General features: G+C 56.9%; 1 protein-coding gene and 1 long non-coding RNA gene across 6 annotated transcripts in view; one reads left to right on the plus strand and one right to left on the minus strand.

Moving 5' to 3' along the window:
• Positions 1-722: 722 nt before the first annotated feature.
• TOM1 (target of myb1 membrane trafficking protein) overlaps positions 723-19,049 on the minus strand; it is a 39,926-nt gene continuing 21,599 nt past the window's right edge. For 2 of the 3 annotated variants that reach the window (XM_072844176.1, XM_072844178.1), the window contains exons 7-16: positions 16,050-16,166; positions 13,704-13,837; positions 11,920-11,953; positions 11,492-11,585; positions 10,517-10,637; positions 6,634-6,709; positions 4,105-4,158; positions 2,752-2,811; positions 1,731-1,770; positions 723-1,647 (exon numbers count right to left, since the gene is read on the minus strand). In XM_072844176.1, the coding sequence (XP_072700277.1) occupies positions 1,496-1,647; positions 1,731-1,770; positions 2,752-2,811; positions 4,105-4,158; positions 6,634-6,709; positions 10,517-10,637; positions 11,492-11,585; positions 11,920-11,953; positions 13,704-13,837; positions 16,050-16,166 (882 nt within the window). In that variant the 3' untranslated portion in view covers positions 723-1,495. The remainder of the gene's footprint in view (positions 1,648-1,730; positions 1,771-2,751; positions 2,812-4,104; positions 4,159-6,633; positions 6,710-10,516; positions 10,638-11,491; positions 11,586-11,919; positions 11,954-13,703; positions 13,838-16,049; positions 16,167-19,049) is intronic. The other variant, XM_072844177.1, reaches the window with a different exon arrangement.
• Positions 7,013-15,011, plus strand: LOC140642928 (uncharacterized). Of its 3 annotated transcripts, XR_012039294.1 has the most exons (6): positions 7,013-7,236; positions 8,040-8,182; positions 8,422-8,512; positions 10,839-10,912; positions 12,135-12,248; positions 14,728-15,011. It is a non-coding gene; the product is annotated as an uncharacterized lncRNA (long non-coding RNA). The 3 variants fall into 3 exon arrangements; XR_012039293.1 differs by lacking the exon at positions 8,422-8,512 and having other exon boundaries at positions 7,016-7,236; positions 14,728-15,009; XR_012039292.1 differs by lacking the exons at positions 8,422-8,512; positions 10,839-10,912 and having other exon boundaries at positions 7,024-7,236; positions 14,728-15,005.

Below are 19,049 nucleotides of genomic sequence, written 5' to 3' on the forward strand. Positions count from 1 at the left end.
GCTGGGCCATGACACTCCAGCCTGCCTTAAGCAGTGACTCTCGGGGAGCCAGGAAAGGTGGCTCCTCAAGACCAAGCTCTCAGATTGCCATGCATCGAATAAGAACAGACACCCTGTGCCTGGCTTGTGGCTCAGCTCCCGAGCTGTGTGCCAAGTCACCCGATCTGAGCCTCGGTGCTGTCATTTGAAAAATGGGGACAATGTGCCAATGCACAGGGCAACGCCCAGCACATGGTAAATGACAGCAGCTATGCGGTTTTCTCTGGGCTGGGGCAGCTCATGTGACCCTGAGTCACAGACTTGGCACCTGTGAGATGAGACGGTAACTTCACTTCCCCAGCATCACAGGACAAACTCCATGAGCCTGCGTGTGGCCTAGTGTGGTGCCTGGCACCTGGGCCCCAGACAGACTGTCCACACTGTCACACCCACTCCCACGGGCTTCCCGTTGCTGGGCTGGAGGCGGTCTGAGGGAGCCAGCAGTATGGAGGTGCCCCCGGCACGGAGGGATGCCACGGAGATGGTAGTGGGGCCTCCTGGCAGGGCAAGTGACTGCACCTGCCCGCACCTGCTCAGAGATGTTGCTGGATGCCCCATCCTGCTGTTCCACTTGTGCCATCTGCAGGTGCCTAGCTCCTGGGTGGCCCCCAGCCCGGCCCCAAACCGTCCTTGTCTGGTGAGGCCACTTCCCAGCTGGAGACTGAACGGCATTGCTAGCAGGATGCTTTTCTACCTTTAATTGGGTTACAAAAGACACCTCTCCCAGTACAAGGTCGGCCAACAGGTGGGTGGGCCCAGTGCCCGGGGGAGCCTCGCCTGGGAGGGACAGAGCGAGGATGCAGGGAAGGCAGTGGAGGTCATTGGGGTGCTGCGGGCAACCCCGGAAGCCTCCCCTCTGCAGCCTGGGGCTGGTGAGGCCTCCCCACACCGTGTGCAGTTTCGTACCTGGAGAGCGGGCAGCTTGGCAGAGGGCCACACACCCCGCCCTCAGCAGCTACCCAAACCTGGGGGCCCCACAAGCAGGTGCTGGGGAACAGACCCGGGGCTGTGACAAAGCTTGTGCCATATCCGGCCCCTAGCCAGGCCTCGACTAGCAGTGTGGGCTCCTCCGAGGTTGCATCCAGGAAGGGGATCACCCAGGGCAAGGAGTCACACCAGGGCTACCCGGCAGCCAGCCTGTCTGTCACAGGACCTCCCGGTTTTCAGCAAAGTAGTGGTCGGTTGGGGCAGAGGAGGAGGCAGAGGAGGAGGCAGAGGGGGGTCCAGCTCCCAACGGGGACCTGTCCTGTTACCCCAATTCATCCAGCTGCCCCTCCACAGCCCAAGTGGCGAGGCCCAGCATGGCTGGGTCAGCCCATCGTCGAGGAGGAGAGAAGGGGTAAGAAGCCATCCTCAACGCAGCCTTAACACCAAAGGAGGGAAAGCAGCCCTGGCCAAGGGGAATGAGAGCAGCAGGGGCTCGGGCTGCAGGCTCCAGGCCCCCCCACCCCCCCGCTCATAAGGCAAACAGCGTGTCCTCTTTCTCCTGGCTCTTCTTTCGAGGGGCAGCGCCACGAGCAGGACCCGGGGGGCCCTCGGCTGAGGGGCTGGAGAGGTTGGGCAACCGATCGGCAGCTTTGGCCCGTTCTTCCAGGAATTTGTCAAATTCTACAGGAACAAGAAGGGGACTAGGGTGGGTTCTGCGGCCACAGGGGAGAGGGGCAGGCGGGCAGGCGGGCAGGGCATCCTACCTTCGCTGGTGACGCCCTTGGGCTCCTCCGCGTCATTCCCCTGAGAAGGCAGGAGGCAGAGGTTACCACAGTGGTCCCGGCGGGCGTGGGGTGGGGGTAAGGGTGGACTCAGCCTCTGGCTGGGCCCAGGACCCGAACCTCGGCCCCACCCCTTCCTGAGCTGCAGACTTGGGTGTCACCTGACTGCTCCATGCCTCAGTTTCCCGCTTGGTAAAACTGGTTGTCGAGAAGCTAAGACGGTCATCACACTGAGTGCCAAGCCCAGGGTGGGGTGTGTAGCCCCTGGATCCTAAGTAGCAGTCCCTTTCCTGCCCGGTGTAGGTGGGCAGACTTGCCCTTGTGGTGGGAAGGGACCCAGAGGTGGGGACCACACAGGCTACAGGTGGGGTGAGGATGCCTTTGTGTCCACCTGACATGGGCCCTTGCCTGACCTGGGGCAGAAACACAGCCTTGGCCGCTGGCAGAAGGCAGCCTCTGGGCCTGGGAGCACTCAGGCCCTTGGTTGTTGGTGCCCAATGTGGGGGCGGGAGATGCGGGGGAAGGAGCCCGGATGGGACAGCGGAGGCTGGCTGCCCCTTCTGCTCGGGGCGGGGTGGGGTGGGGAGGCGCAGGGCTCTGCAGACAGCCTAGGCCCCTGCCTCCTCCGGGGCTCAGCAGTCTCCTGGTCTGTAAGACGGGGCTGCTGCAGGTGCCTCGCGGACAGGCCTGGGGGCTCAGCGCTGCCATGCTTACCCTCAGCCCCCCTCCTCCCCTCGGGCTGACGTTCCCAGGGACCCATGGTGGCTCAGGCAGCTGTGAGGTGTGCAGTGCCCAGGCCGCCTCAGAAGGGAGTGCCCCGAGGGGGTGGGCGGGTGGTGGGAGGTGTCCCACATGGATGCTCCCGTCCTTGTCCTTGTCGCTGTTCACCCTGCCCCAGCCCCGTGACCAGTCACTTCCTCATGAGAGAAACAGGGGCCAGCTGTCAGGTGGATGAGGAATGCGCCCGAGGCTTTGCTTCTGGGCTGGGGGGCCCCCGACTCACCACGTCAGTGGACAGCCACTGCTCGATGTCCTCCATGAGGCAGGCCTGGGTGACAGGGATCTGGAAGGAAGGGGGGGGGGGGAACGGCAGTGAGGGGCAGTGCACTGGGTGGAAGGCCCCATAAGCTTGGGGCCCATAGGTTGGCCGGCCTATGGCATCACCCCCAACCCTCAAGCTTCCTCACTTATGAAGTGGGGCCACATGTGCCCCACACCCTTCTGGGGAGGTCAAGATCCTGGTAACCCCTCCAACGTGGCTCCTGCCACCGTGCTGGGCTGTGGTCAAGGGGGACGCAGGGCCAGCAGCTAGGCGGGGGGGGGGGGGGGACGTGAGGAAGGGACGGACCCCCCTGCTGCCACATGCCAAGCGTGTGGAGGAGCATCTGATGGAAGAGTATTTGAAGTCCAGGGAGGAGCTGGCCTTCAGGGGTGGGGTAGGGAATGGCTTGGGCCAGGGGCGGCCGGCCTGTCTCCCGGCCCCTCTGGGGACTCTGAGCTCATGGTGGCGGGGCGGAGAAGCGCCGGAGTGCAGGGAGGTGCCCAAGTGCCCAGACAGGCCAGGCTGCTGACTCGGGGGCTGTGTGGCCGCTCACAGGGCCTTTGGCTCTGTGCCACAAACACGGGGGCTGGGGGCTTCCTTCTATGGTGTGAGGACCGGGGGGAGGCTTTGGGACAGAGTCGGAGACGGCAGTCTGTCTGGCCCTTCACACGTGTGGCTTGGGCAGGTTACTTCTCTGACCCGGCTTCCCCCATCTGCAGAGTTCACTCGTACCTACCTACTGTACCTACTGTCCAGGCTGCTGTGGGAATGAAAGGAGGGGACGGACAGAAGGACTCTGGCAGGGGGAGGTGCTGAGAAGCGCAAGGTACTATTCAGCTACTTTGGGAAGAGAGAGAGATGACAGTCCATCCCCAGCCAAGCCAGTTCTGTCCCCAAGTTCACTGTCCCCAGCACCAGCGGGCCCCAGTGGAAGCAGGGCCTGGAGCGGAGCAGGAGCCCACTTTCCGGCGGCAGCACATCCTCTAGCTGCCCACACCAGCTCCCTCCCCACTCAGCACTCTGCTGGCACTCAGCCCAGAAGGCCCAAACCAGACAGCCCGTCACCTCCCAGCTGCCAGGCGGGCCACCTGGCCTTGCTTCCAAGTCAGGAGCCAGTCAGGAGCCGGAAGCAGGCCCCAAGGAGCCCTGGAAGCGGGGGCAGAGGGGGTGGGACTGCGCTGAGTGCTGGGTGGGGGGTACCCACAGCACCCCTCATTCCTAACGGTCCCACCCCCTCTAACAGCACCCCCTAGGTGGAACCCCTGCTAGTGGCAGCCTTGGCTTTCGGGGTCAGCCAGCCTGGTCTCTCCTCACCATGCCTTGTCTCATCATCCAGGCACTGAGGCTCTTCTCACTGCTGCCTCCCATCTGGGTGAGAAAAGGTCACGCTGTGGTGGGAAGGGCAGGGACAGGGCCACTGGTATGCTGGCAGCCTTCTCCAACGTGGACGCTCCTTTTTAAGTAGGTAGGCCTATTACCACCTTAGGAGGCCTCGCATGTGTATGGGTGTGTGTGTGCATGCATGTGTGTATGCACACCTGTGCAGGTACTGGTGCTGCGGTGACAGGTAAGGGGACCAGGAAGCAGCAGAGGGTGTCTCTACAGAGGCCCTGGGACCCCAGAGTCCTGAATGTGCCGGGCAAAGCTTCTCCTCCCTTTCCAGAATGATCTTGGGGACAGACCTGAGCAATCCCAGCATGCAGGCAGCTGTTAGCCAGTCCCCTGGCTGTCCGGGGACTCTGATGGGTGTCCCGGGATTGGAACACTGGCTTACTCAGTCCCCTTGTGTTTATCGACCGGCAAACAGGATTCCTGAGGACCCGGATGATGGGTGGCAGAGGGGGACTGGAGTCCTGCCTCCCCAGCCCTGGACAGACCGGCTCAGAGTGGCACACGCTGTCCAGCACCCCCAGTCGCGGGACTCATGAAGCCTGGGGCAAACACTGGCTGCCTGTAGAGCTGGCTCTGGATTCCATGCTGTACTTTGCTGCTTGGAACCCAGCCTGACAGTTAGTGGGAGAAAGCCTTACAACCACCCAGCCAGATGTACACACCTTGGGAGCAGGTGGTTATGGACAGTTTTAAGAACATCATACCCTCATCTGATGGAAGCTGCTTAAATTTCTCGAGTGATCAGAGGAATAAACAGTAACTCAGCAGCTTCTGCTTTTTGGCAAGTAGAGGTGTGTGTTTTCTCCTTTTGGCTAACTTGCAATTGCAAGGTGGTGTAGGAGATCCAGGTTCTAGTTCTTTGGTGCCCCTGACGTGTGTGGCCCTTGCTGTGTGTCCCTGGGTGAGTGACACCTGTCTCTGGGCAGCAGCTCCTGCAGCTGCAACTAGAAGGGGTTGGCTGTAGAGTTAACCTCTGCCCCCGAGAGACCAGGTGGCCCGAGAGGGAACAGCTTCCTGCAGGCTTCCAGAGTGTTCACATTCATCTGGATTCCAGGAGCCAGATTTTCTGGAGAGTTCGCCTGTGTTCCTTAGAACTCTGCAGCCATCTGGGGCTCTTACTACCAGCACTGGCTGTGGGGCCAGAAAGACCAGCAGCTGTCAAACAACCTCGCAAAACCAAGCCTTGGTTTTCCCGCCTGTAGGTGGGGAGAAGCATCCAGCAGCACTGGGAAGGTGAAAGGCCTTACTCTGTGCCAGGCGCTGCACTAAAAATGTTAAACCTGCTGCCTCACTTGGCCTGTCAGTGGATCTCATCTGCCCAGGAGGATAGTAAGATGCCCTGAGGGTCTGTGTGAGGCCTCAGAGAGGCACACACAGGGCACAGGTTGCACAGATGACCACTTACAAAGGAAAAGAATAAGAGGCTCTGAGACACGGGTGTGAGTGTGCTCTGCTTGGTGCCCGGGCACAGTACATGCACGTGTGGGAGGCGTGTGAAGCTCGAGCTGCTCCTGCCTCCATAGTGCCGGGTCTTGCTCTGCTCTGACTTGGGAATGATTCCTGAGATGCTGGGGACACCTCTGGGGAGTCGCTGGGATGCCCTACCCGCAGGCATCATGGGCAGCTTCATCTTTCTACGTTCCCCTCCACTCAAGACGGACCATGACCTTCACCTCACACGAGGCTCCTAGCTGTCCCTCAGGCTCTGTCTCCTGTCACTCAGTACCACCCCCTGGCCTCAGAGGCCCGTGCTGTCACCGGCCCTCTCCTCTGCCAACCCTTCGCTGCTCCTGCCTCTCCGACCCCCGGGCCCTGCCGTTTCTAACTGCCTCCCCAGGAGCTACACTTACCGGAACAAGAATTCTCGCCACCCCAAAGGCATCCAGGGATGAATTCAAAGGGATGAGAACTATACTTGGAGTTCCTGCCAAGGTGGAGCAGTCGCCCAGAGAGGGTGCCCACTGGGCACCTGGCTAACAGTCCCCCATATGGCCAAGCACTTCGATGGAACTAAAATGGTTCCCAGATGGCCCCCTGCAGCTTTAGGGTCTGTCCTTTGGGCCTCTCTGTCCACACTCCTGCAGACAACAGGTCTCTGGAGGATGCTGACAGAGCTCTAACTCCGCCAAGCACCTTGAACGCCCCTCCAACGCATCCTACCCAAGGCCGTTACTCAAGTTGGCGTTGTGCCTCAGGACGCACAGCTGGGAAGCCGTGGCGCTGGGATGGGAGCCCAGGCTACGGAGTCCAGCTCTCTGGCTCACACTCGGGCTGTCCAAGTCCTTGCTCCAGCCCTTCCTCACTGTGAAGTGGGAATCACCACACTAGCTGCAAAGGGCCAACTGCAGAACCACGTGAGGAAGGGGCCAGGGCTCAGTGCACCAGGAGGCCGGTGGGCAGGTGTTCCCTGGCCTTCCTTCTGGACAAGGTGGTAGCGGACCCTCTGCTTACCGCTCCAGTGCTCTGCTGTCGGGCATCCAGGGCTCCCGCCAGACCATCTCTTGCTTGGGGGGCTTCATATTTCACCCTGAAACACAGAGACCCCCACAACCATGAATGCTGCCCTTGCTGTACCAGGTATGATGGGATGCAGGGGTGGGTGGGGACGAGCCAGACTCACATCCTGTGTGGACCTGCCTGGGTAACGGTTGACCTGGGCTCAGACATGTGACTATGACAGGTGGCGGCAAGGCTGAGGTGACAGAGGCTGGTGTCCGCCAATGGCTCTCACTCCAGGGATAAGAAATAGCCCCAGTGCCCCATGCCCATGGAGAATTTGTATCTCCAGAACCTTCTTTGAGGAGCTTCCACTTTGTGATGTAATAAATCGTGGTTCTGCGTAAGGCCACCTTTGGATGGGGAGTTCCCTTCTGCTACTCAAAACAGCCATGCAGACGGCTGGGTGGGATGCCATCCCGCATGGCTCTCCAGCATGAAGCTCTCCCCTGCCCTGCCCTGCTCTGGTAGCCTGGTGGAGGGGCCTCTAAATTCCTGGGTGATGCCAGCCAGCCAGGCAGGGCACAGAGCACCGGGAGGGTGTTTGCTGTGTTTGAGGTGAATCTCGGGGGGGTGGGGGGGGCGCCAGAGGCCTTGGGGACCCAGCCCTGACTCTGGGAAAGAGTACTTATTCTCCCTCTGAAGCATCAGCAGGAGGGGAGGGCTCAGCAATGTCCCAGCCCAGCCTTGAGGGGAAGTGCCTCACACAATCGCAGCCACAGAAGAAAAAGCCCTGCACTTAGGGGTGGGCCAGGTCAAGGCTTCAGAACTGGGGCCCCGTTGAATAAAACCCCTGCAATGCCAAATGGCCTTCCTGGGAATGGGGGAGACCTGGCACTTCAAATGGCCTCTTGAGTAAGACCCCGAATTCCCAGGCAGCTACTTTGACAGCCCTGCCACCCACTACCTCCTGCAGGATGCAGAGTTGGCCAGGAGAGTGCAAGCATTAGCTAGCTCATCCCCCAGTTACGTGGCTCCTTCCACTGGTGAGCTTCGGACTATCTGCAGGGCTGTGCAGGGGGTGGTGGTGGGGGTGGCAGGCGGGGTGCTCACGCCCTCCTGGACAGCAGCTTTGCAGGCCTGGCTGACTCTGGGCAGTGAGAGCCGCTGAGGAGGAAGTGATGGCTAAGACTGAGCCATACGTTCTGACCCAGGGAAGACCTGCCCACTCAGGCTACGGAAGTAGCCATGTTGCTTTCCCTCTGAGACACGGCAGGTGTGTCATGGAAAAAAAGTAGAGTAAGGCACGTCCAGCCCTACGAACATACAGAAACTGATCCTTTTCTTCACTCAAAAGAACTACATGTTCTTTCCCAATTACATCCCCCACCTCTGCTTTTCTGTGTCTCTCCAACCCATAGAGCCCTGAGGACGAAGCCTGGCTGTCCCCTGGGCCAAGCCTGTGGCAGTGGAGGGCTGAAGACACTCCCACCAGAGGAAGCCCACAAGGCCCATTCCCAGCTGTAGATGCTGGGCCGGTGTCTGCTGCAAACATCCAGTGCAGGCAGGAGTGGGGACGGCTACCCCTCAGAGGGGTGTGGGGGGCTGGTGGACAGGGGCTGGAGCTAGTGCCACCTGGATGACAGTGGCACTGGGCGGGGGGGGGGGGGAGTGGAGCGTGTCCCCAGGATGATGATACAGAAGAAGGCGAGGAAGAGCAATCCACTTCCAGCAAAGCCTGGCTAAGGCACTCTGAGTCTGGCTTATTGAGATGTTCCCTATTGCTCTCATTGGCGTCCCAAGTGGAAAGGCCTGGTCAGCTAGAGGCCACGATGGTGGCAGCTGCCGTCGAGGCTGGAGCAGAAACAGGGACTCACAAGGAGCCAGCTTCCTGGTGAGGAGATGCAGAGCTGGTACAGATTAGAGGGAAGTGGGAGGGATCCCTGGGTGGCGCAGCGGTTTGGCGCCTGCCTTTGGCCCAGGGCGCGATCCTGGAGACCCGGGATCGAATCCCACATCGGGCTCCCGGTGCATGGAGCCTGCTTCTCCCTCTGCCTGTGTCTCTGCCTCTCTCTCTCTCTCTGTGACTATCATAAATAAATAAAAAAAAAAATTAGAGGGAAGTGGGAGCCAGAGAGGCAGAGGGAGGTGTGGGTCAGACACCAGGTGGGCAGAAGAGGCCTCAGAGGATTCAAGTGCCCTGGGAAACAGATAGAGGAGGGGAGTCCAAAGGCCAGTCAGGGCTAGAAGATCCAGCTGAAGCTGGGGGGGGGGAGGGGCGGGTAATTACCAAGCAGAACAAAAAGGAACTCGATGTTAGGGCACTCTCATCCCTGTGGGGTGCTTTTTGCTGTGGGGGAAACTAGTCCCCAGGAGGGCCTGCGAGGACCCATGACCCAAGAATGTATATACAGGATGTGCCCTCCCCTGGCATCTCATGCTCCCCCTGCCTCTGAGCTTTGTACTCACTGTTCTTTAGCCTGAAATGGCCTTCTTGACTCTCATCCTGGAGGTCCAGCCCTGAGCCCCCTCTGTAGAGCTGCCTGCCACGACGTGTGTCCGCGGTGCCTGGCCTACCCCTCCAGGACAGCATGTAGTGTGGCATGGCAATGGTCTGTGCATCTTATTTCCCATGAGGTTGCAGGCTCTGGAGAGCAGGGACTAGGTAGGCTTTTCTCTGTCCCCAGGGCCTATTCCCCAAAGAAGCGATGGCACAAAAGCAGGCCTCAGCCAGGATGGCAAGCTGGACTACCCTCCAGGCTGCAAATCCCACTGGACTCATTAGCTTCCCTCCACACCATGATCTCACAGTGCCCCAAATTCCATGGCAACCGTGAGCTGCTGGGCCCTGAGCACCGCAGCCTGGGTGTGCAGACTCCCAAAGATGCAGCTCCTAGCCCGGGCTGCCTACGGTCAGCTGCCAGGGCTGAGTAGCCCCATGCAGCCAGGCTGGCTGCAGCCTAACGGATTTGACCTGGCTGTGGTGTGGTGAGGACATTCCAGGGCCCCCGGAGGCCCACTGACAGTTCCCAGATAGGGCAAGGTGGGGAGGTGAAGGCCATTCAAATGACCACAATGACCACTGGGGAGCAAGGGGCAACTGGTGAGGGAATCCCTTACTCTAGAGCTCTCCTTGGCTGTAAATCCTGGCTGCCCACAGCTTGGTCCTGGGTCCTGAACCAAGGGCTGAGAATAGCAAGCAAAGCTTCTCCTGACACACCTGTATGGGGCCAGTCCCGAGAAGCTGAGGCAAAGGGCCAGCCTTGGCTGCTGAAAGCACCTCCCTGAAAACACTTCCCAGGCAAGGACAGAACCCCAGCTCCAGTGCAGAGGGGTAGGCCCAGTGGAGCCATAGGGACTTTGGGGGGAAAGTTAAGGGTGGCTAGGGATTATCACAAATGACCAGACGAGTCCCCGAGGTCTTCTCAGGGATCTTCCCTGCCTGCCCTGGAGGGCCTGTTGTGTGGCCTCCATGTAGTGGTGGTGGCTCAGGCTAGAGATGCAGTTATGGAACTAGCAGCCCTGGGCTCTCAACCTAGTGCTGCCAAGGATCAACGGCCTGACTTGGGGCAAATGACCCAGCCCTCTGGGGCCTTGCCTTCCTCCTCTGATCAGATTATGTAAGATTCTGGCATATGGTGGTTCATCAAGGCACAGGGGACCCTTCCCTCGCCCAGGCCTGCCCAGGGGGCACCAAGTCTGCCTCTTGGCTGCAGGGTATCTAGGCCACAAGGGACTGATCTAGAAGATAGCAGCTCTGCCATCCCGAAGAGGGCAGGGGGCTGTGCGCCCTTCCATGTGGTGTGCCAAGCAGCTGGGTTCAGGGATCCTGAGCGGCTCTGCCCTGACAGGGAGCAGCCCAAACTGCAGGGAACAGGCTGGGCCCGGGGCCACTCACTCTTTCCGTTGGTCAGCCAGAGAGCTGCCCCGGGTCAGTGCAAACATGTCAAACTCGCCTTCCAGTTGGCCAGAGGCCTCCAGAGACTGCAGGCCAGCCCTTACGCTGCTGGAACCGAGGTCTGCGGGGACAGAAAGACACATGAAGGGCCCACCAATGGTCCCTGCATGCTAAGCAGCAGTTGAGCTGCCAGGCCCAGGGAGGACTCTGGAGAAGCACAGGGTGGGGGGTGGGGACAGTGCAGGTGTATGGCTGGGGCAGGCCACCTGCTGGCTGAGGGACCGCGGCCATGTGACTTCCTCTCCTTATGGTGGAGGCACAGGTCCCCGCCCAGGGCAGCTGTGAGAACAGGAAACCTGCCTCGCACATCTGGCACAGTACATGGCTGAGCATTGGGTGAGTGATCAGACGTGTGGCGGCGTTTTCAAACAGCCTAGTTGTAGCAGTTCAGAGCAGGCCCTTGATGACTTCCTAGGGCTTGGCACTGGCAGGCAGCCAGCAGCAGGGAGACTCATCACAGTGATGGTGATGGCAACTGCTGGCATGTCCCGGGTGCACACCTTGGGCCCCCTTCATGCGTGTGCTTACCCAGTCCTCACGGTGATCCTGGAGGAAGGGCCCGTTCCTGCCCGTTACACAGGAGCTAAGGGGACACGGGACATTCAAGTGACTAGCCTAAGCTCACCCAGATGGCTCATATCACAGAGGATTCGGTGTTGAGGGGCGACCACAGAGCAGTGGGCTTCTGAGGTCCAAGGGGGCTTGGGAGTTGCAGGCTGTGGGGGAGAGCCCCCTGCGTTCAGTCCTGGGTACCCAACCTTGCAGTGGGGCTCAGCCTGGTAAGGTGAGGTTTGGGCTGATGTTGTGCTGCTGGCACTCCAGCTCCACCAGTCTAACAGGAGGGCACCTCCAAGCTGCAGGGGTGCCCACAGCAACATGATGTGCCCTCGGCCAGAAGGGGCACACTGCACTTACTCATTCCTGCCAGCTGGGACGAGAGGCTGCCAGTGGCCACCTGGTCAGGGCCCATGTCGATCAGGTCAGCCGCCGCCTCGGCCTCTCGTGGGGCCTGGGGAGAAGGGAGATGCCACCGTTGCTCAAGGAGTGCCCCAGTGCCACAAGTGCCCCAGTAACCAGGACAGGGAATCAGGGAGTCATCCCCACTCTGCCTCTAGCTCAGCTGCACCCCCTGGGAGGTGGGGAAGAACCTTGGGCATCACCTGGTGGCAAAGCCTTAGTTACCTTAAAGGAACAGTGACATAAAACACGAGAAGGGGACTTCTCTCTGAGCCTGGATAAGGAGGCACATCCTATGCTGGATGTCCAGGGAGGGAGGTGAGCACAGCCCTCCTCCTCTTTCCCATCAACAAAGGCATGATCTGGGCCCAGAAAAGTGCCTTTACCTTGCCAGTCTGGCCTGTTCGGAACCGTTCAAACCTATGAAGACAGAAACGAGCAGTCAGAGAGGCAGAGAGGCCCCCTCAGCACAGGCCAGGCAGAGCTCTTCACACTGCCAGCCTCCAAATCAATGGTAGTGGGTCAGGATTAGGGTGACAGGTCCAGTTTACACCTGCTATCCCTGGGCAACTGTTAACAGTGCTCCTCATTTGCTTGTCAGAGTGTCTCAATCGAATGATCAATTCTCTGGCCACTTGTCATGACCGGCAGTAAACTAACAAACAGGAACAGGCTAGAACAAAGAGGAAAGTGGAGATGCACGGCACACGGCAAGGTAAGTGCTGTTTTATCAAATGTGTTCAGTGGTGAGTGAGCCTACTGACGTGAGTACGTGTCAGTGGCTCTCCTGAGTGGTGTCAGCACATCTCTTATGCTGCATCATGGAGCCACTGGGATTAGCCTCTGACAGGCCAACAGGCTGCTGAGGTGGCTGGAGAGAGCTGTGGTCTGCTGAGGCCCGGCCCTATCACCTACTGAGTAACTGTGGGTACGCCACCTCTGAACCTCAGCTTCCTTGTCTATTCCAAGGGGGTGATAGAGAAACCTGCCTCTCAGACACAAGGATCCAGTGAAGACACTATGAGTAGGATAGGGAACTAGGAGGCAGCAGGCGTAGGTCAGGCCTGATGCCTGTGGGTGTCAAGAGGCCCCAGTCATCCCCAGACTGGGCCCTTGGGCCACCTCAGCCCACACCCCAAAATGGCAGAAAGGGACTCTTCTATTCTACTGGGCCAGCAAGCAGGAAGTGCTGGGCAGCTGTGGCCCACAGGGGTCCCTCCCCTTTCTAGACTGACTCAGAATCACTCAGTGTCTTGCTGGATAAAGACAGGAAATGAACTGGTGAAGGCTGGATAACTGTCTTGGCCCAGACTCCACTGGCTGCTAAGTGCTTACAGGTGTCACTCTGTAGACTCTTAGTCACCCCACGGGGCAGGCACCACCATGAACCTCATTTTCAGATACAGAGAGAGCCTGGTGCCCCTTCTGTAATAGCACCTGAGTGCCCTCTGGGGTGCTGCTCGTCTCCCATTTCCTGTGATTCTGGTGCGACTGCCTTCAAGGGGCCCTCTTCCCTTCCCTAACTGGTGGGTATAATGGAGCTGAGCCAATCAGGCTCTCTTGGAGAGCTGACTCTTGAACAGAGTGACAGATAGTGGGTAAGTGTTTGAGGCTTATTTCCTGAAGGCAGCACCCTAGAGTCATGGTCCAGGAGTTTCTGCCCCGAGACCTCTGAGCTGTCCTGGGATCTTTCTTTCCCACACTGCGGGTGGGACTCGCTGTTGTACTCTTAGGATTCTGAAAGCTATCCGTTTCATAAAGGCTCTTCTAATGAATCCATTTCTTGCTAAAGTGAGTGTCATGTAATGTGCAAAGAGTCAAAGAGCCGTAGTTAAGTCAAGTAGCAGGTCCACGGCCCCAGAGCCAGGCAGCGGTGGAGTGAGCAAGGACAGTGAGCAAGGATAGAGCAGGCCTGTGTGCAGGGACACGGGGGCAGCACAGGGGGCAGGCACGGGGGGCAGGGCACACTCTGGCAAAGTGAGAAGTGGCTGGAAGGCGGGGTCAAGTTCATGCCCACTGGGGAAGGAGAGAGCTGAAGGCACGCGGTCTAGTGTCTGAGAGGGAGGCGAGAGGAGCTTAGATGGTGTAGAGAGGGAGCCAGGGGAGGGAATGGGCTAGGGCAGCTGGCCAGAGGCTGGTGGTGGTGGTGGTGGTGGGTGTGGTGGGCTACCGTTCGTGGCGCAGGAACACGTTGTTGAGGTTGTCGTTGATGATGAGCAACTCCTCGGTGAGCTGCTCATTGGCGATTCGGGGGATAAGCTCCAGAACCCGCTGCTGCATGGCGCGGCACGTCCGGTTGAGCTCCTGCAGGTGGAGGAAGAGAGATGGTCACAGCTCCAGGGCCCAGAGCAAGGCCAGGGCTCGGGCTCCAGCCTCTGTGCCACCCTGGATGATGGAGGGGCTTCCAAACCGGACTCCAAGCTCCACAGGGAGAGCTTTCAGGGTTCCATAAACAAGCCTCTGGATCCCACCTCCAGTGATCTACGCCAACACCGAACACGCAGCAGACAAGCCATACGCAAGACAGAGCAGCTGGTTTAACCTGGCTTTGTGCCGAATTCTCATTGCCACCTTTGCTTGGTTGAAAAACCAAGAATACAAAGCGTAACTTCTCTTTGGAACAGTGGAACAAAGCGTAACTTCTCTGGAGGACCAGGATCTTTTGGTAACCAAAACAAAAAATTAAACCAGACCACTCTAGCTGTTACCTGCAAACTCCGATTTTGAATTTTTCCCTCATTATTTTCCCTAAATTATTTGTTTTTTTTTTTTTTTTAAAGATTTTATTTTTTAATTCTTATTTATTTATGATAGTCACAGAGAGAGAGAGAGAGAGAGGCAGAGACATAGGCAGAGGGAGAAGCAGGCTCCATGCACCGGGAGCCCGACGTGGGATTCGATCCCGGGTCTCCAGGATCGCGCCCTGGGCCAAAGGCAGGCGCCAAACCGCTGCGCCACCCAGGGATCCCTCCCTAAATTATTTGAGAGCAAGACAGCGAGCATGAGGTGTGGAGAAGAGCAGAGGGAGAGGGAGAAGCAGACTCCTCGATGAGCATGGAGCCCAACGTGGGGTTCGATCCCAGGACCCCTGAGATCATGACCTCAGCTGAAGGCAGATGCTTAACTGACTGAGCCACCCAGGTGCCCCTTCCCTAATTCCTTTTTAAATACTTTTTATGTTGGAATCATTTCAGATTTGCAGAGAAGCTGCCAAGATAATAAAGTTCCTGTGAACCCTTCATGCGGCTTCTCCTCAGTCTGGCATTTATCAAACTGAAGACATTAACGCTGAGCCAATGCTATGAACTAATTCCAGACTTTCTTCAGCCTTGCTGTTTTCCCACTAACGTCCTTCTGCTCCAGGATCCCATACTGTACTTAGTCACCATGTTGTTGATTGATTTTTAATCATTAAGTTATATATTTAAGCTCCTTTGGGCAAGAGAAAAAAATGAAAAGCCACAGCAGTGTAAGTTTTTCATTTGTAAGACAGACTCTTTCTTCAGGTTCAAGCCACTAGGTGGACAGATGCCTGGGTCACATGTCAAGGTGCAAAGTCGTTGGCACTTTTCTCCAGGAGGCACCACGAGGACCAGACGCTGCTCTGCTCTTGACATTGGTTTCTTTTGCACCCTGTTACCCACCTCCTCCTAGAAATTCCTCATCTGCCTTCATGTGGGGCAGGGCGGGCCTGAGTGACTTGCAACACCCTGTAGACCTCCCCTCTCTTCCTCCTGTGACCAAGCACACTTGTGGCTTTGTACTCACTTCCTTACACCACCCCCCACCTCCTGCCCTTTAAGAGCAAAAGAGCAGCAACTGGAGCCAGGCTCCTGGGTCCAAATTCCAGCTCTGCTGCTTATTAGCCATGTGACCCTGGGCATACTCCATGACCTCTCCTTGCCTCAGTATGCTGATCAAGAAAACAGGGATAATGACAGTACCTCCCTCTTGTGGGGTGTGGTGAGGATGAAATGAATGTATGTCTATCAGGTGTTTACATCAGAGCCCAGTGCATGAGAGGTGCTCATTACTTATGAGCTGTCACCAGGAAAACCCAATCACTCACACCTGGGGACTCCTGGGCCCTGGGGTCTCCCAGCTTTCTTGGCACCTCTGTGAACTAACCTCCATGGGTAGGGTGGGGCCTCAATGGTCCCCAGCTGTGGATGGGACTGTGGGAGTATTGCATGACACCTAGAGCAAAAACCTGTGGCTCCCACCAGCCCCGGGGCCCAAGACCAGCTGCCCTCTCCTCTCAAAGCTGGAGCTGCTCTCACCCCTGCCTGCTAAGCTCTGTGTTCTGAAAGGGGGAAATCAGAACCATCTTATAGATGAGGAGACTGAGGCAAGAGGAGCTATTTTGTTCAAACCAGGAAATGCTAGAGCTCCGAATTCCCATGTGAGGGAGTCCAAAGTCCTTGATTTCAACCTCTTCCACTGTGATTTCAACCTCCTCTTCTTGTTCAGAGTAAGTCACAAAAACTGTGGCATGGGTGGGGAAGGTGGGGCTCACCTGTAGCAGCTCCAGGTCTGCAGGCTCTGCCTGGGTTGGCACCAGCTCCGTCAGCATCTCCGACATCACCCTCACATTCCCACTCACCATTTCGAGCTCACTGCGCAGCTTCGCAATCTGAAACACACCATGGGCCATGGTGAGCTAAGCCAGGCGTCCAGAGCCAACCACCGCCGCCAAGGAGAGTCTGGCACCAGTAGCCAGGGCAGGGGTGAGGGCCCCCAGAGGAGCCGACCGCAAGTACCCTCTGGGCTCCTGAGCCACAGCCCTGCACTAGGAGGCCTCGCGTGGGCTGCCCCTCGCCCCCAGACCCCCTCAAAGAGGTGCTACCAACCGTCACCATCTCTAAACTGGGGAGCCTGGGTCAGGGAAGACCAAAAGGAGTGGAGCTGAGAGTTAAGTGCAGCACAGATATGGCTGGAGGGTGCTAGCAGCTCCTGGGGCCCAGGTGGCAGCTAACGAGGCCCCGGGGGGGGCAGCTCCCAGCCACAGGGAGATGAGAGAGTCAGGAGGCCTGCTTCCCTCCCAGAGTGACAGGATCTTACTCCTCCTTCTCCTAGGACGGTAGGATTTTTACTCCCTTCTCCCGTCCTGTGAGGACAAGATGTTGTCTTGTTCCTGGTTTGCTACTCCTGGCCTATTCTGGTATCCCAGACTCTCCCAAGTGTGAGTTCCAGCGCCACTCCCCCACTGGAGTATGATACTCAGATTTAGTACACGTTAAAAAGATGTCAGCAGATTTTCAGTGATTGAAGGGTTCCGAGGTCTTGGCTTGGGCAATTGGTGGAAATCATGTTGCACAGTCTCCACACAGGTGAGGTGGTGAAGGGCCACTGGGCCAGTGTCTTATGCTGTGGGGCTCTGTGGGGTGGTGTCCTCAGGAGCACTGTGGACACTGTGAATGTCCAGGAAGTGATCGGTATGGAAGTTCTAAAATTAATCTGCACAGGGATGCCTGGGTGGCTCAGTGGTAGAGAATCTGCCTTCAGCTCAGGACGTGATCCTGGAGTCCCGGGATCGAGTCCCACATCGGGCTCCCTGCATGAAGCCTGCTTCTCCCTCTGCCTGTGTCTCTGACTCTCTCATGAATAAATAAAATCTTTAAAAAATTAAATTAATCTGGACAAAGAATCCCTTGCCATGGAATACCGCATGGGTCTAGTATTAAGTGGCCTACACTTGGAGAGATGCATGTGACCTAGCTGATTTCAGAACAGGAATGTTACTATATTAAATTCACGATGCCTGATAGCACCTACCATTTACTGACCACCTATGAAGTGCCGAGCATTTAAATTTTACTGCTAATTAAACTTTACCATAGTCTTAACAAAGCACATATCACTATCCCAGACTTTATAGGTGAAAAGAAATGGGGGCTCAGACAAGTAGTACATCCACCGAGATTCACAGATCCCTTCCAAACCCCACAAAAACATCTGGTGTTTGGCCTAACTGAACACTCTCGGTGTAAATTAGTGGAAAGACTACTGACCACAAGCCCAGCATGTCCGGGTCAGATGGGACCTAATTACAATGGAGTCCGGGAGTGCTATCACTGCCTACCTCAAAGCCTTCCTACGCCCCAGGAGACAAAAGGGGAGCTGCAAATTAACAACCCCTACCTGGTTTTGTTTAGCAAGAGCCTCTGGCAGTGGATGTAACCAGTCTTAATCCACACAGAGGTTAGACTTCAGGCAAATTGATGAAAATCATAACCTGGTTACATAAAATTTGGATTGTGGGGTGATTTTACAATTTTTATGTACCTTTAATTTTTTGTCCAGTTGGGAAAACTTTTCTAGTAATACTTGTAACTCTGGGAGGTGAGTTTATAACTTGCTGTAAGATATCGAATACAGGGCAGCTCGGGTGGCTCAGCGGTTTGGCACCACCTTCAGGCCAGGGTGTGATCCTGGAGACCTGGGATCAAGTCCCATGTCGGGGTCCCCCTGCATAGAGCCTGCTTCCCGCTCTGCCTGTGTCTCTGCCTCTCTCTCTCTCTGTGTCTCTCATGAATAAATAAAATATTAAAAAAAATATCAAATACAAAAGTTTCTCTTCAGGTAGGTTGGGATGGGAAGGGACGCTGGCAGGTCTGTTCATAAATCCAAATGAGAGTGCAGGAGAACAGTGGATGCACTTTAGAAGGTCAGGTTTCACTTTGTTTCCATCACAGACCTGCGTCTCTCTCCCCTGTACTTTTATTTATTTATTTTTAATAAAGATTTTATTTATTTATTCATGAGAGACACAGAAAGAGAGGCACAGACACAGAGGGAGGAGAAGCAGGCTCCACGCAGGGAGCCCGATGTGGGATTCAATCCTGGGAATTCAGGATCAGGCCCTGAGTCAAAGGCAGATGCTCAACCGCTGAGCCATCCAGGCATCCCTCCCCTGTACCTTTAGCAGCTAAGTTTTCACACTTAGCTGATATGATGGCTCTGGAGTTCTTACCACGTCTCAAAAGGGGGCACCCCAACAACACAAGGCCTTGACCCGCATCCCAACAGCCATGTCTAAAATGAGAGTGCACTGGGGCACCTGGCTGGCTCAGTCAGAACAGCATGCAGCTCTTCATCCCAGGGTTGTGAGTTTGAGCCCCACGCTGAGTGTAGAGATTATTTAAATCCATAAACAAATAAATAAATAGAACAAGCGTGCACCCAACACACACTGGTCACAGTGGCAGACATCCCTTGTTGGGGTGGCCAGTCTCAGCAGGTGGTCTTGACCCACTGCTCTCAGAGGAAGAGAGAGAGGAGCAGAAGCTAAGTCAGCGTGCTATGGGTCTCTGGTGGGTGAGCTGAGCCTGCAAAGCTACACACACAGCCCTAGGAAAACCTGCCCCGGCCCCCGGCATCTAACACTACACCTCAAACCTTCTTGAGGTTTATGTGGGAAGCATCATAAGGAAGAGTTTAAAAAATTTTTTTGTGCAGATAAGTTTAAAACTGTTTTTTTAGCCAGAACCTCTGTTCAAATGGAATCTTATTTGAG

This window comes from Canis lupus, chromosome 11 (genome assembly GCF_048164855.1).
Source record: "Canis lupus baileyi chromosome 11, mCanLup2.hap1, whole genome shotgun sequence".
NCBI classification, from domain to species: Eukaryota; Metazoa; Chordata; class Mammalia; order Carnivora; family Canidae; genus Canis; species Canis lupus.